Source organism: Balaenoptera acutorostrata, chromosome 5 (genome assembly GCF_949987535.1).
Source record: "Balaenoptera acutorostrata chromosome 5, mBalAcu1.1, whole genome shotgun sequence".
In the NCBI taxonomy this organism is placed as follows: domain Eukaryota; kingdom Metazoa; phylum Chordata; class Mammalia; order Artiodactyla; family Balaenopteridae; genus Balaenoptera; species Balaenoptera acutorostrata.
In genome coordinates this window covers 30,220,431-30,238,058 of record NC_080068.1, presented here as the reverse complement: position 1 = coordinate 30,238,058, position 17,628 = coordinate 30,220,431, and the positions used below count along the sequence as shown (strand labels likewise).

The 17,628-nt window shown below is 39.7% G+C and overlaps 1 protein-coding gene across 3 annotated transcripts in view; it reads right to left on the bottom strand.

Annotated features, from left to right (window-relative positions):
• Positions 1-17,628, bottom strand: part of ARHGAP10 (Rho GTPase activating protein 10) — a 337,610-nt gene that overhangs the window by 149,902 nt on the left and 170,080 nt on the right. For all 3 annotated transcript variants that reach the window (XR_009008363.1, XM_057546891.1, XM_057546890.1), the window contains exons 11-13: positions 17,025-17,106; positions 15,032-15,077; positions 13,080-13,145 (exon numbers count right to left, since the gene is read on the bottom strand). Coding sequence is in view for 2 of the 3 variants with exons in the window: in XM_057546891.1 (XP_057402874.1) it covers positions 13,080-13,145; positions 15,032-15,077; positions 17,025-17,106 (194 nt within the window). In the remaining variant the exon portion in view is untranslated. The remainder of the gene's footprint in view (positions 1-13,079; positions 13,146-15,031; positions 15,078-17,024; positions 17,107-17,628) is intronic.

The following is a 17,628-nucleotide window of genomic DNA, read 5'->3' as shown; positions in this document are numbered from 1 at the left end:
GGAAATAAAGATACATTTATGAGTAGTAAGATCTACTATTACCAAAATTAGCTCTTTTGACCTTCACAAACGTGGGTGGGAGTAGATAGTGAGAATGAACTTCCTAATTCCAGTCTTTTAGAAACTATGGGTCTGAAAGGTTAACAAAGTTTTACCAAACTACAACTTTCCAAAATGCCTCCCTTATTGCACCACTTCGGAACATAAACCTACAAATCCTTGTCACCCACGGAAAGGTAAACCTTCCACAGAGGAACCTGAGTGCCCCCTCTCTCCCACACGCCTCTCCAGCCCCTCCTCTAGTCTCACCCAATGACTCTCAGGTCCCAGATGCAGCACATCCTTTCAAACACCTCCGCTTCAACACCCACTCTTTTCCCTGCCAAGACTCCGTGCTCCTGACACCCTGCAAATGTGCACCTAGAACAGTTCCCCCTCGTGCTTTAGAAGGCAGCCCGACTGCTGGGTCCTCAAGGAAGCCTGGAGTCAGTGGTATTTCAGAGGCTCAGGAGGGGCAAAGGAAAAGACTGGACCCATCATCATCTGCCAGGGGTGCAGGCGCCTGGAACAGCAGACCCCATTGTGACAGCGCCGTGGATCAGAGTGGCTGCACAAACAATGGCCGAGAGGGTGTATAAACTGCTTGAGAATACTGGCGTCTTTTCCCACAGAGGGAGAAACTACCACAGGGCATCAGAAACTAGGCATCATGCAGAGACAGTAGGTAGGAGGGGCTAGAAGCAAAGCGGTGAGATGAGTGAACACTTCTGAATTTGCCTTGGATTAACCTACAAGCATCTAGATTTGAACCGTCCTTGACTTCTGATGCACTGAAACTTGGCCACTTTGAGACATTTTGTGATTTCTTCTCTTAACCTCACTTTTTAGGGTGGAGGTTGTACCCTACATCAACTATGCTCTCTCTTGTAATCCCAAAAGTTACATGGATCCAGGACCCGGAGCCCTCATAAACTCTACTTTCTCAGGAAAGCTTCTTCTATCCCCTAAAAAGTAGAAGATGAGAAAACTCCTGTCTCCACTTGTCTGTTCTTATTGGACCTCTCACTGTCTACCGCAGAAGCCCGGCCACCAATGATTTTGATTCAACAAAGATGACTGAGCTCAGGAATCTGCATTTTCAAGAAGCACCCTGGTGATCCTAATATATTTCATCAGGTCTGCCAGGGACCCGTGAGTTTCCCTGATATCCTTTGTTTCCCAAACTAAAACTTGAAGGTGAAATTCCTTGCAGAACTCTGATTCTCTGTGTACAACCAACTGCTCCAGATGACTACATCTTCATCTGCTCAATCACTTGGACGTATCCGTGCTGCCCGACCCCAGTGCCAAATCGATCATCCTCAATCAGTTACCTCCCCTATGGAATACTCCAACCTAGGCAGAATTCTGGGTCATTCCACATACGGCTACTAATACTGGTTTTTATATTTACCTTTCTAATAAGCCTGCTACTCTGCTATCCACTACCCTCTAGTACTTACCCAGGCCCTTGCCAATTAAATGCAAATACCTGAGTACTTCCTTACCTCTGTTTCTTCATGCTTCCTTTCCATTTGGCTTGTTTCTGTTTCCACATCTCTGCTGACGTCTCTCTAAATGCTAAAATATAATTTTCTACTCTTTTAAATCCAAAGAAGGCTGTTCCTAAACATAATCCTCAATTAAGATCAAGTACTCAGCAATCCATCGACGTGCATTCAAATTCCCTTGATCCATGCAAAATTGTAACACTTTTATTTTAGTACTTGGTATACTTAAATTACAAATATCTATATTTTGTCTACCGTTCATGGATCGAGCATTATATGTAACCAGCCTTTAATATGTATCCCAACGGCCGGCCTAGAGCAAGGCTATTTATCAATACACCCCGTGATTGCTCAATAAATACTGGCTGACTGGCTTCAGATGAGAACTACGGTTTAACTATGATAAGTCACCTGTTACTGAGGGAAGGGAAAGAACACTGTGCTATTTTCTTGGGAAGTTTTCTGTTTTGTTTGTCTGGGTTTAGGTTGGGTTATTTTTAAAAAGAAGTTGAAAGTTCCCCATGTAACAGGACACTATAAAGATAACAACTGTGTATTCCATTGCTCCAACACACAAGAAACTGCCATTAGGACAGTGGTGCCTAAACTTTACTACGTATTAGCATCACCTTGGGACGTTGAAAATGCCAACTTCCTAGTTCACAGCTGACAGCAAGGAAATCAGACTGACTGCGTGTGAGAGCCAGGCAGCAGTGTTGTTTAAAGATCCCAGGTGATTCCACTGCACAGTAATGTTTGAGAACGCCTGCTTTAGGAAGTCCTTCAGCTTGGAAAACATAAGCAATACTTTCTCAGTGGCAGTCAGATTGCCTGGATCCATTAAGAGCTGGTTCACATCATTGACAAATACTTGGTAAATGGATGAAAGATCAGTTGATCTGACTCCCAAAGGTGCCTTACCTTCCTGAACAAACAACTCTATGGAAAAGAAGAGTATGATCTGTTAATTGACGCTGATACTGTAGTGAAATGGGGTTTGCTTTGATGCCAAAAGTACAGGAAATGCTAACAGTCCCATTTGGCCGGGCTTCCCTGGTGGCGCAGTGGTTGAGAATCTGCCTGCCAATGCAGGGGACACGGGTTCGAGGCCTGGTCTGGGAAGATCCCACATGCCGCGGAGCAACTGGGCCCGTGAGCCACAACTACTGAGCCTGAGCGTCTGGAGCCTCTGCTCCACAACAAGAGAGGCCGCGATAGTGACAGGCCCGCGCACCGCGATGAAGAGTGGCCCCCACTCGCCGCAACTGGAGAAAGCCCTCACACAGAAACGAAGACCCAACACAGCCAAAAATAAACATAATAAATAAATAATAAATAAAAATTAAAAAAAAAAACAGTCCCATTTGGCCAATACAGATTATATTATATATGTGTCATATATTATATATGTTATCTATATTAGTATGTGAGTACTCTAAAAATGTTACCTTTTCTTAGGGTACTGAAGACTATAGCAAATTTTAGATGTCTGATGCTTTGCAAATATTTAAGTGATGTCACAAACAAAGTAGATAAAAACGCCAAATGCTATTTTTAAAAGAAAATGGTAGGGCTTCCCTGGTGGCACAGTGGGTAAGAATCCGCCTGCCAACGTAAGGGACACAGGTTCGAGCCCTGGTCCGGGAAGATCCCACATGCCGCGGAGCAACTAAGCTCGTGCACCACAACTACTGACCCTGCGCTCTAGAGCCCGCGAGCCACAAGTACTGAAGCCCGCGCACCTAGAGCCCATGCTCCGCATCAAGAGAAGCCACCGCAGTGAGAAGCCTATGCACCACAACGAAGAGTGGCCCCCGCTCTCAGCAACTAGAGAAAGCCCGTGCACAGCAACAAAGACCCAACTCAGCCAAAAATAAATTATTTTATTTATCTATTTATAAAAAAATAAATAAATAAAAATAAAAGAACATGGTAGGTAAAAGGTACACTAACTGCTTTAACCAAAACATACGAAATGGTAGTTTTCAGACAATGAGTCATGTTTAAAACACTGAAAAAAGTGATTAGAAATAATTCTTCAATCAGATATCATTAAATGCCTTTGGACACAGGCATGTAGACCCACAAAGTACACACAGTGGTCATTAATGTTATCCACCAAATATTCCTGGCTGTGTACTTTCCAGGCTCCTGGTAGGGTTGTGCTATGCAGACTCACTGGGGTTGAGTGGGGCCATGTGGCCATTTCTGACCATTCAACTGTGAGCAAATGACTCCCTTCAAGGCCAGAGTACTCACTTGTTGGTCCAAAGCCCTCCAGGCAAGGCAACCAAGAACCTGGAAGCCCAGATATCAGTGATGGGCAAAGCCCTCCTACCAATGTCTGAGTGAGAAATAAGTCTTGTTGTCTTAAGCCATAGAGAATTTCAGGTTTCCTGTTACAGGAACATAACATAGCTTTATCCTGACTGATGAAAAGAAGTGATGCAGGGGCACCTTCAAGATGGTGGAGGAGGAACACAAAGAGAACACCTTCTGCCCCACAAATATATCAAAAATACATCTACATGTGGAACAACTCCTACAGAACACATACTGAACGCTGGCAGAAGACCTCAGACCTCCCAAAAGGCAAGAAACTCCCCACGTACCTGGGTAGGGCAAAAGAAAAAAGAGAAAACAGAGACAAAAGAATAGGGATGGGACCTCCACCTCTGGGAGGGAGCTGTGAAGGAGGAAAAGTTTCCACACACTAGGAGCCCCTTCACTAGCGGAGATGGGCGGCACACAGGGAGGGAAGCTTTGGAGCTACGGAGGCAAGCACAGCGACAGGGGTGCAGAGGGCAAAGCAGAGAGATACCCACACAGAGGATCGGTGCCAACCAGCACTCACCAGCCCCAGAGGCTTGTCTGCTCACCCACCGGGGTGGGTGGGGGCTGGCAGCTGAGGCTTGGGCTTCGGAGCTCAGAGCCCAGGAAGAGGACTGGGGTTGGCTGCGTGAACACAGCCTGAAGGGGGCTAGTGCGCCACAGCTAGCCGGGAGGGAGTCCGGGAAAAAGTCTGGACCTGCCTAAGAGGCAAGAGACCATTGTTTCAGGGTGCGCGAGGAGAGGGGATTCCTTCCCTGCTTGCCCACAGAAGGCAGAGCACCACCTAAACAAGCTTCAGAGATAGGCGCGAGCCACGGCTATCAGCTCAGACACCAGAGACGGGCATGAAATACTAATGCTGCTGCTGCAGCCACCAAAAATCCTGTGTGCAAGCGCAGGTCTCTATCCACACTCTCCCGCACCCGGAGCCTGTGCATTCCGCCACTGCCAGGGTCCCATGATCCAGGGACAACTTCCCCAGGAGAACACACGGTACACCTCAGGCTGTTGCAAAATCACACCGGCCTATGCCGCCACAAGCTCACCAGCATTCCAATTATAGCTACCATACCCTTCCCTCCTCCTGGCCTGAGTGAGCAAGAGCCCCCTAATCAGCCACTGCTTTAACCCCATCCTGTCTGGGCAGGGAACAGATGCCTGAGAGTGACCTACATGCACAGGTGGAGCCAAAACCAAACCTGAACCCCAGGAGCTGTGTGAACAAAGAACAGAAAGGGAAATCTCTCCCAGCAGCCACAGGAGCAGCAAATTAAATCTCCACAATCAATTTGATGTACCCTGCTTCTGTGGAATACCTGAATAGACAATGAATCATACCAAAATTGAGGTGGTGGGCTTTGCGGGCAACTGTCTGCAACTGACCTGTTTCTGATTTTTATGTTTCTCTTAGTATAGTTTTTAGCACTTGTTATCATTGGTGGATTTGTTTATTGGTTTGGTTGCTCTCTTCTTTTTTATTATTATTATTACTTTTTTTTATTTTAATAATTTTACTTTTTTAAAATATTTATTTATTTATTTTTCTTTTTTTTTTTTTTTTTTCTCCCTTTTCTTCTGAGCTGTGTGGCTGACAGGGTCTTGGTGCTCCGGCCTGGTGTCAGGCCTGAGCCTCTGAGGTGGGAGAGCAGAACTCAAGACACTGGACCACCAGAGACCTCCTGGCCACACATAATATCAATTGGCGAGAGCTCTCCCAGAGATCTCCATCTCAAGGCTAAGACCCAGCTAAACCCAACGGACAGCAAACTCCAGTGCTGGATGCCCCATGCAAAACAACTAGTAAGACAGGAACACAACCCCACTAATTAGCAGAGAGGCTGCCTAAAATCATACTAAGTACACAGACACCCCAAAACACACCACCAGATGTGGCCCTGCCCACCAGAAAGACAAGATCTAACCTCACCCACCAGAACACAGGCACCAGTCCCCTCTACCAGGAACCCTACACAACTCACTGAACCAACCTTACCCACTGGGGGCAGACACCAAAAACAACGGGAACTACGAACCTGCAGCCTGCAAAAAGGAGACCCCAAACACAGTAAGTAAAGCAAAAGGAGAAGACAGAGAAATATGCAGCAGATGAAGGAGCAAGGTAAAAAGCCACCACACCAAACAAATGAAGAGGAAATAGACAGTCTACCTGAAAAAGAATTCAGAGTAATGACAGTAAAGATATCCAAAATATTGGAAATAGAATACAGAAAATACAAGAAACGTTTAACAAGGGCCTAGAAGAAATAAAGAGCAAACAAACAATGATGAACAACAGTATAAATGAAATTAAAAATTCTCTAGAAGGAATCAATAGCAGAATAACTGAGGCAGAAGAATGGATAAGTGACCTGGAAGATAAAATAATGGAAATAACTACTGCAGAGCAGAATAAAGAAAAAAGAATGAAAAGAATTGACAACAGTCTCAGAGACCTCTGGGACAACATAAATGCACCAACATTCAAATGATAGGGGTACCAGAAGAAGAAGAGAAAAAGAAAGGGTCTGAGAAAATATTTGAAGAAATTATACTCGAAAAATTCCCTAACATGGGAAATGAAATAGTCAATCAAGTGCAAGAAACACAGAGAGTCCCACACAGGATAAATCCAAGGAGAAACACACCAAGACACATATTAATCAAACTATCAAAAATTAAATACAAAGAAAAAATATTAAAAGCAGCAAGGGAAAAGCAACAAATAACATATAAGGAAATCCCCAGAAGGTTAACAGCTGATCTTTCAGCATAATCTTTGCAAGCCAAAAGGAAGTGGCAGGACATATTTAAAGTGATGAAAGGGAAAAACCAACAACCAAGATTACTCTGAACAGCAAGGATCTCATGCAGACTTGACGGAGAAATTAAAACCTTTACAGACAACCAGAAGTTAAGAAAATTCAGCACCACCAAACCAGCTTTACAACAAATGCTAAAGGAACTTCTCTAGGCAGGAAACACAAGAGAAGGAAAACACATACAAAACAAACCAAAAACAATTAACAAAATGGTAATAGGAACATACATATCGATAATTACCTTAAATGTAGATGGATTAAATGCTCCAGCCAAAACACACACACTGGCTGAATGGATAAAAAAACAAGACCCATATATATGCTGTCTACAAGAGACCCACTTCAGACCTAGGGATACATACAGACTGAAAGTGAGGGGATGGAAGAAGATATTCCATGCAAATGGAAATCAAAAGAAAGCTGAGGTAGCAATTCAAATATCAGACAAAATAGACTTTAAAATAAAGACTATTACAAGAGACAAAGAAGGACACTACATAATGATCAAAGGATCAATCTAAGAAGAAGATATAACAATTGTAAATATTTATGCACCCAACACAGGAGCACCTCAATACATAAGGCAAATGCTAACAGCCATAAAAGGGGAAACTGACAGTAACACAATAATAGTAGGAGACTTTAACACCCCGCTTTCACCAATGGACATATCATCCAAAATGAAAATAAATAAGGAAACACAGCTTTAAATGACACATCAAACAAGATGGACTTAATTGATACTTATAGGACATTCCATCCAAAAACAACAGAATACACCTTCTTCTCAAATGCTCATGGAACATTCTCCAGGACAGATCATATCTTGGGTCACAAATCAAGCCTTGGTAAAGTTAAGAAAATTGAAATCGTATCAAGTATCTTTTCTGACCACAACACTATGAGACTAGATATTACAGGGAAAAAATCTGCAAAAAATACAAATACCTGGAGGCTAAACAATACACTACTAAATAAACAAGAGAACACTGAAGAAATCAAAGAGGGAATCAAAAAATACCTAGAAACAAATGACAATGAAAACACGATGATCCAAAACCTATGGAATGCAGCAAAAGCAGTTCTAAGAGGGAAGTTTATAGCAATACAATCCTACCTCAAGAAACAAGAAAAATCTCAAATAACCTAACCTTACACCTAAAGCAATTAGAGAAAGAAGAAAAAAAAACCCAAAGTTAGCAGGAGAAAAGAAATCATAAAGATCAGATCAGAAATAAATGAAAAAGAAAAGAAGGAAACAGTAGCAAAGATCAATAAAACTAAAAGCTGGTTCTTTGACAAGATAAACAAAACTGATAAACCATTAGCCACACTCATCAAGAAAAAAAGGGAAAAGACTCAAACCAACAGAATTAGAAATGAAAAAGGAGAAGTAACAACGGACACTGAAGAAATACAAAGGATCATGAAAGATTACTACAAGGAACTCTATGCCAATAAAATGGACAACCTGGAAGAAATGGACAAATTCTTAGAAAAGTACAACCTTCCGAGACTGAACCAGGAAGAAACAGAAAATATAAACAGACCAATCACAAGCACTGAAGTTGAAACTGTGATTAAAAATCTTCCAACAAACAAAAGCCCAGGACCAGATGGCTTCACAGGCGAATTCTATCAAACATTTAGAGAAGAGCTAACACCTATCCTTCTCAAACTCTTCCAAAATATAGCAGAGGGAGGAACACTCCCAAACTCATTCTACAAGGCCACCATCACCCTGATACCAACACCAGACCAATATGTCACAAAGAAAGAAAATTACAGGCCAATATCACTGATGAACATAGATGCAAAAATCCTCAACAAAATACTAGCAAACAGAATCCAACAGCACATTAAAAGGATCATACACCAGGATCAAGTGGGGTTTATCCCAGGAATGCAAGGATTTTTCAATATATGCAAATCAATCAATGTGATACACCATATTAACAAATTGAAGGATAAAAACCATATGATAATCTCAATAGATGCAGAAAAAGCTTTTGTCAAAATTCAACACCCATTTATGATAAAAAAAAAACTCTCCAGGATGTAGGCATAGAGGGAACCTACCTCAACATAATAAAGGCCATCTATGACAAACACACAGCCAACATCCTTCTCAATGGTGAAAAACTGAAACCATTTCCTCTAAGATCAGGAACAAGATAAGGTTGCTCACTCTCACCAGTACTATTCAACATAGTTTTGGAAGTTTTAGCCACATCAGTCAGAGAAGGAAAAGAAATAAAAGGAATCCAAATGGGAGAAGAAGTAAAACTGTCACTGTTTGCAGATGACATGATACTATACATAGAGAATCCTAAAGATACTACCAGAAAACTACTAGAGCTAATCAATGAATTTGGTAGGGTAGCAGGATACAAAATTAATGCCCAGAAATCTCTTGCATTCCTATACACTAATGATGACAAATCTGAAAGAGAAATTAATGAAACACTCCCGTTTACCATTGCAACAAAAAGAATAAAATACCTAGGAATAAACCTACCTAAGGAGACAAAAGACCTGTATGCAGAAAACTGTAAGACACTGAAGAAAGAAATTAAAGATGATACAAACAGATGGAGACATATACCATGTGTTTGGATTGGAAGAATCAACATTGAGGAAATGACTATACTACCCAAAGCAATCTACAGATTCAATGCAATCCCTATCAAACTACCAATGGCATTTTTCACAGAACTAGAACAAAAAATTTCACAATTTGTATAGAAACACAAAAGACCCCGAATAGCCAAAGCAATCTTGAGAACGAAAAATGGAGCTGGAGGAATCAGGCTCCCTGACTTCAGACTATACTACAAAGCTACAATAAACAAGACAGTATGGTACTAGCACAAAAACAGAAATATGGATCAATGGAACAGGATAGAAAGCCCAGAGATAAACCCATGCACATATGGTAACATTATCTTTGATAAAGGAGGCAAGAATATACAGTGGAGAAAAGACAGCCTCTTCAATAAGTGGTGCTCGGAAATCTGGACAGCTACAGGTAAAAGAATGTAATTAGAACACTTCGTAACACCATATACAAAAATAAACTCAAAATGGATTAAAGACCTAAATGTAAGGCCAGACACTATAAAACTCCTAGAGGACACCATAGGAAGAACACTCTATGATATAAATCACAGCAAGATCCTTTCTGACTCACCCCCCAGAGAAATGCAAATAAAAACAAAAATAAACAAATGGGACCTAATGAAACTTAAAACCTTTTGCACAGCAAAGGAAAACATAAACAAGACAAAAAGACAACCCTCAGAATGGGAGAAATATTTGCAAACGAAGCAACTGACAAAGGATTAATCTCCAAAATATACAAGCAGCTCATGGAGCTCAATATCAAAAAACCAAACAACCCAATTCAAAAATGGGCAGAAGACCTAAATAGACATCTCTCTAAAGAAGATATACAGATTGCCAACAAACACATGAAAGGATGCTCAACATCACTAATCATTAGAGAAAGCAAATCAAAGTACAATGAGGTATCACCTCACACTGGTCAGAATGGCCACCATCAAAGAATCTACAAACAGTAAATGCTGGAGAGGATGTGGAGAAAAGGCAAACCTCCTTCACTGTTGGTGAGAATGTAAATTGATACAGCCACTATGGAGAACAGTACGGAAGTTCCTTAAAAAAACTAAAAATAGAACTACCATACGACCCAGCAATCCCACTACTGGGCATATACCCTGAGAAAACCATAATTCAAAAAGAATCATGTACCACAATGTTCATTGCAGCACTATTTACAACAGCCAGGACATGGAAGCAACCTAAGTGTCCATCAACAGATGAATGGATAAAGGAGATGTGGCACATATATACAATGGAATATTACTCAGCCATAAAAAGAAACGAAATTGAGTTATTTGTAGGTGAGGTGGATGGTCCTAGAGTCTGTCATACACAGTGAAGTAAGTCAGAAAGAGAAAAACAAATACTGTATGCTAACACATATATATGGAATCTAAAAAAAAAAAAAAAAGTAAAGGATGGTTGTGAAGGGCCTAGGGGAAGGACAGGAATGGGGATGCAGATGTAGAAAATGGACCTGAGGACACGGTGGGGGAAAGGTAAGCTGGGACGAAGTGAGAGAGTGTCATGGACTGATATATACTACCAAATGTAAAATAGATAGCTAGTGGGAGGCAGCCACAGATCACAGGGAGATCAGCTCGGTGCTTTGTGACCACCTGGAGGGGTGGGATAGGGAGGGTGGGAGGGAGACGCAAGAGGGAGGGGATAGGGGGATATATGTATACTTACAGCTGATTCACTTTGTTATACGGCAGAAACTAACACAGCATTGTAAAGCAATTATACTCCAATAAAGATGTTAAAAAAAAAAAAGTGATGCAACAACATCTGTAGCATTTAAAAAAAAAAAAATCAACAGCCATGATAGGTGATGTGGGGGAAATCATTAAGAGCAATAGTCCCTGAGAGCACTTTTAAATTTAGGATAAAAGGCTCAGAGATTCCACACGGTTCCTCATCATGTTGAATAACATGAACTGACAGTTGAGTCTTTCAACTCTATTTTTTGTCTATTACTCCATTCAAAACAAAAGGCTTTAGTAATAGAATACTTTTAGGAACAAAAGATTTGAAGAGAAAAACATATGCTTTTTTATCTTTTATTTTAAATGGGGAAAATCTAACTTAAAATCTGTAGACTCATTCTTCTGTAAAGAAAATCCAACAATTTACATATTTATAATAAAAATGCATTCAATACATGCAGATTCTACTATACATATTCCATTCAATGTACATAACACTCCATAAAACTACACAGACCAATCCGAAAGCATTCTAGATAGATTTTTTTTTAATCTGGTCAGGCAGAAGCAAGTATGCATAAATTATATCCTTTGGGGAAAGAATTTTATTTACCAAAATAATAAGCATGCAAGTGATACAATGAAGGCTCCTAAGAAGCTCAGGAAAAGGAGGAACATGAATGATGAAGTGAGAGATATGAAAATCACAGCATCCCAATTTTGGAAATTTCTCAAGCACCAGGAAAAAGAGGAAATTTGTCAGCTCAACCTCAGTGCAGGTTGAAATGAATGAAATTCTGTCATAGCCTGAATTGCCACTGTTAGAGAGAATGGGAGAAAAGCTTTCTGTGGCTTGGGTTTTTATTATCGATGGGCAAATACCCAAATCATACAACAGCTCGTATTCATCTGTTAGCCAGCACTCTCATTTCACAGGTGGCAGTCCTGGCTTTATAACAAAGAACTTGTTTTGACAGAAAACGTGAGTGCAATGCTTCATCCCGCTAAGTCATCCAAAGTAGGACTGGGATATACAATGTATGAGAGTGAATTAAATATTCAATTTATCCATACTTCACTAGACTCTAAACAAAGAGAAATCCACCCTCCAGAAAGAGCCTGCTTTGCAAAGTTCAATATTTAGCTTCTCCAAAGTCTGCTGGAATGGCTGCAAAGTGCCAGGGCCCCGCTTTTCCTTAGGAACTCTAAACAAGAGACCTTTGAGCTTTTAGTCAGGGGACCAAAATGGGGAGGGATTGTCTTTCCTGAAGTTTAAAATGGAAAAAACCTAAATATTACCAACAGGTGGATGAATAAGCAAAGTGCAGTATATCTATATAATGAAATACTACCTAGCGATGAAAAGAAATGAGCTAAGGCTACACCCAACAAGATGAATCTCAAAAGCTAAACAAAGAGGCCAGACTCAAAAGACTATATATTGCATAATTCCATTCATATAAAATGCTTACCAAAAAAAAAAAAAAAAGAACTAAAGTGATGAAAAGCAGCTCAGTAGTTGCCAAGGGTCAAGGAAGGAGTAGAGACTGACTGCAAAGGGGCACGAAGGAATTTTGGGGGGAGATAGAAATCTTCTATGATTGTGGTGGTAGTTACACAACTATACACATTTGTCAAAACTCATCAACTTGTACAGTTAAAATCAATGAATTTTACTCTAAGTAAATGATATCTTAATGACACCAATTTTTAAACTGGAAGCCAACAAGACAATGGAAGATGGAGATATCTTACTAGTGCGTGAACAAGAAGTGATTAAGACTGGTTGTCTGACACTGCTGATTTCTTCTACTGATTCTCATTTTAGCCCTGACTTTGTTTCAATGCAAGGGAGAAACATGTAAATAAAAAGGAAAACCCCACCCTGTCAGAGTAAATGAACAACTGAATCTCTGATGCCTAGAATGTGCATTTTGCATTAATATATTTCATTCTACAACACTTAACCATGCAGTAAGCATTTGAAATGACCCTTAGATTTTACATACCTATAGCCTCTCATGAATAAAATGATTCAATCATGTTACCTCGTGTTTCAACTGCACTGATGCATTTTCTAAGAATTGTGAATCCCATCTTATCCAACTGTGCACCTAAAAGAAACAGTTATAAAATATTAAAGGCACAATCAGTTACTCACAATCTCTTCCTTACAAAAATAGGACAAAATTATTTAAATCCAATATAATTTTTATTTCACTCTTTAAAAAAAGAAAGCTAAAGGCCACGCATTCCCTGTTTAAATAATGTAAATGAGAATTTCATATACTAAGAGGAGCATTTACTGGAATTTCAAGACATTTATTACCAACATATATAAATAAACTTGTAATTTAAACTAGGTTTTAAGTTAATAAATATAGTATTTTAAATAGTGGAAAAGAAAGTGACACAAATCTTTAGGGGAAGCTATCTAGAAATAGTTAGCATTTTGCCCAAATTCCAACAACAGCTCAGGTTTGTTTTTTAATTATATATATGAGTGAAAGTTCTTAAATTTCTTGACAAGCTGGAGAACACAAAACTTTTTTTTTTTTTAACATAGAGGGAAAATTTTTTAAAATACTTTTAAAAAATGGTATTTGAGCCATGAGCTTGGAATTTTTTTTCATATTTTACACCATGCCCTAAGCATTTAATATTTTATTATTTTCATAATGAATTTAAAACAGATGATTCATGTAGCCAAAAAAGATTTTGAAAATATAATTTTATACTGTTTTCTAATATGGATACTTAACCATGATTAGGCTGACCTATTTGAATACCCTAATAAAAGGCAATTCTTGTTTCAAAAATGCAATCAGGGAAAGTGAATGCTTTATTCTGTATTTAGAACTCAGGAGCAGGAATACTAAATAACTCTTTGTTCTCAGAGGGGATAGCATGAACAAGTCATGAACATAAACTCTGCAGGTTTAAAACTAAGCTCGGAGAGCATTTTAAGGAGGAAAATTGGGCAGTGGTTTACTTTTTTCAGGATCCACTATTCACAACATTTATATAAAATGCAAGTGTTTCTTTCTGCTTAGCAAAACAACTTTTCCAAAACAAGGCATGTTTTCATTTTTCTATAAAAACAAGAAAAGAAAGGAAAGAGAGAAAGAGAAGGAAAGAGGGGAAAAGAGAAAGAGGGAAGAGAAAGAAAAGCAAAAGAAAGGACGAAGGGGAAGAAGAGGTACTTCGGTGACTGACAACCTTCCACAGCACCAGGTCAATTTCCAGTGGCAGGCTAAGTGATACACACATCATGATCATTTCAAAATCATGGGTATTTAACAATGTTTCCAAACTGTGGACATCTGACAAATGTAGCTTCATTCCTCCAAAGATATTAAAAGTAGATTCATAAAGAACCCAGCAAATTTGATCACATTTTCACTTTATCTCAGTACAAATCAAGAGTACAGAGCTAGGAAGTACTTCCTTCTCCTCTAGTGCATACAATGCAAGTGAAAATTATTGTCCTAGAATACCTGAACGTGTTTGGTTGTTGTTTGTTTTATTTTCTAAGGTGCAATGCTATATACTATTTGTACAGCCCATACTCAAGAGACTTTAAGGATAAAGGATATTAAGGGTGGAGGTGAGAAGGGTTGAGAACAGGGGACCTGGTAAACAGTTCCTATCCACAAGAGTTTACAACTTAGGAAGTTGACAGATGCATAACTGAAACTCTTATCTATTCATTTGTGGCTATAAAAACAAATACCAAAGTGAATTACAGAGAAAGTTTTTTTCGGTTTTATATAGAAAGACTGGAAAGAAAAACGCTCAGAGATGGGAAAGATCAAGGAGGGTTACAGCTGTCCAGGAAAATTTGAGGAGGTCCTCAATGAATAAGACACCTACTACTTAGAGAACTAACACAGACAGGGTACAGAGAGTAAGCACCCAGCAACAGTTTGACATCAGTAATAAAAACAAAATAACTCATGAGAAAGGGAGACAACAGTCATTTTTATAAATTAGCACTTACTTCCTTCTGGTCTTGGGATGATGGCTCTATTGAAACTAGGGAACAGCTAATAAAAGAGAAAAGAGGGAAACAGTATTTTTAGCAAATCAATAAAAGTGATTCCAGTAGGCACACCTAGGGACTGTACAAAAAATACACTGACACTGGTTAATCACCTATCATGCAAAGATAGGTAACAAAAAGGAGCACTCTGGGTCTCCTTTGTCTCTCACTGAGATATTGCCAAAGTAGCAAAAATAAGATGAAGGGGCCAGGACTGAAAGTTCATGTAAATTTGAAATGCTCAAACAAATGGCTGCATTCTAATCAGTAAGCTCATTTTTTTCATCACTATTTCTAAAATCTGCTGTTTACTTAAGAAACACATGACTCCTGCCCATAATTTTAATAACCACATCTGAAATATCAAGGTGATGATCCCAGGCTGCCTCTGAGAATTCTGCGCTGTCCCATTATTTGCAAGGCACATACATCACCTGGATAAAAATACACAGTGCCTTAAGTGTCCCCTTGTAAACACATAGCTGAATATTTATTTTTCTTTCTACATACTTGCCTTTGTCTGTATATCTCAAATTAATTACTTGGCTTTTTCACTCTAAAGGAGAGCTTATACGTCTTCAAGGTTACACTGCCTTTGGCAATAGACTTATTTCTTCATGACTTAGTCATGGGATCATTTTGCTATGCAAATAAGCAAACTCACTTTCCAAAGAACTTCTTGAATCTCTGGGGGGACAAGTCCCAGTCACTGCCTTGCCTTTACTAGAGAGGATTAGGACAACCTGTTTTGGATCTCAGCAACTGTCAATGCTGGAAGTACTCCTGACTCCCAGCTAAAATTTTCAAGGACAAATTAAGAGTAAATAGAAATAAAACCACGGAGGCTAAATGTAGATCAAGTATAAGAAAATGATACACAATTCCAATCACTGACTTTTTCCTCCAAGAATGATACATTCTCCTATATAGGATGTATTTCTAAAAGATGTAATTTGGGCTTCCATTTCTCAACCACCACATCAAGATTGCCACACGGGTTGCTGCCCAGCCTCTCTTGCCTTATTTCCTACACTCTCAGTGTGCTCCCCACTACCATCAGATAACAATATCTTTTGCCCGTTTCATAAGCTCTATCCTGACACCTCTCTTTTTACTATATATGACCCCTCTTCCACTTTGCAAATCATGCTCTTTCCTCTTTTTATTTTAAATCCTGCTGAAATGGCAAATGCTCTCCAGGTAAGCCCACCTGGTACCTGCACTGGCGGTTTGTTCAGAGTCATAAGACTGTAAGCGGAGCTGACTGAAATTGGTTCTCCAGTGTTTTCTATAATCAGCCTCACTAAGTCCCCCATTCAACAGATGAGCTATCCAATTCTCAGCTCCCAAATGCCACCAGTCCACTGAGAGGAAGGTAGTGCTTGAATAAGGTGGCAAACTGACTGAATTCCTGTGCCTCTGGATCTCTATCACTGCCTTTAATTTATTCCTCAAACCAATCTGAATACAGAGGCCCATTCACTACGGCTACATAATATTGCACCCTGTGAATCATTAGGCTGAACCATAAATTGGCAAATGATGCAAAATAAGTACAGCAGTCACTTCTAATATTGCCTGCACAGCCTCATATTTACTGTTCCATCTCCACTGAGATCAAATTGCAAGCATTTATTGTGTTCATCACCCAAAGTACTGTCACAGGTAGGAAAAAAGAAATTGAGGATTCAGATGAGTTCCTCAAGCAAAGCAAATCCTAGCAGCAAAGTCAAGAAAAATCAAAAATAAAAACTAACGATATACCAGTCTCATGTGTGCCCCTGCTACCTCAAGCCAAATTTCTAGAATACCGAATGCTTCCAAGAGGAATTCAGACACCAGTTTCAGCAGGGAACTTTTTTCAAATACTATAAAGCAAAAACAACATGAAAAAGAACACAAGCCAACTCTACAGGATTTGAAATAAAACTCAACCATTGGTTATTCTTACAGCTTCTTTTCCACCCAGAGCTTCCAACCACTGCTTCCTCTCCTCTTCCGAAAACGCCTGCATGGTCAAAGAAACTCCAGGCCTGCAAGACACCAGGAACAGATCAGGTTACCCCTTGGCTGCTAAAAACAAACCTCCTTTTCTACTTTCTAATTTTTCATTGTGGTGATTGTTTCTTTTAAATTTTCAATTGTGATAAAATACACAGAACATAAAATATACCATCTTCACCATTTTTAACTACACAGTTGAGCAGTGTTGAGTCCAGTCTCCAGAACTCTTCATCTTGTAAAACTAAAACTCTGTACCCATGAAAAAGTCCCCATTTCCCCTCCTCACAGCCCCTGACAACCACCCTTCTTCCTTCTGTCTCTGTGGATTTGATTATTCTAGGTAACTCTTAGAAGTGGACTCATACAGTATTTGCCTTTTTTGTGATTTGCTTATTTCACTTAGTAAAGTATCCTCCATTTTCATCCATGCTATAGCGTGCGTCAGAATTTCCTTCCTTTTTAAGGCTGAACAGAATTCCACTGTATGTACAGACCACATTTTGCTTATCCATTCATCCATCAATGGACATGTGGCTTGTTTCCACATGGCT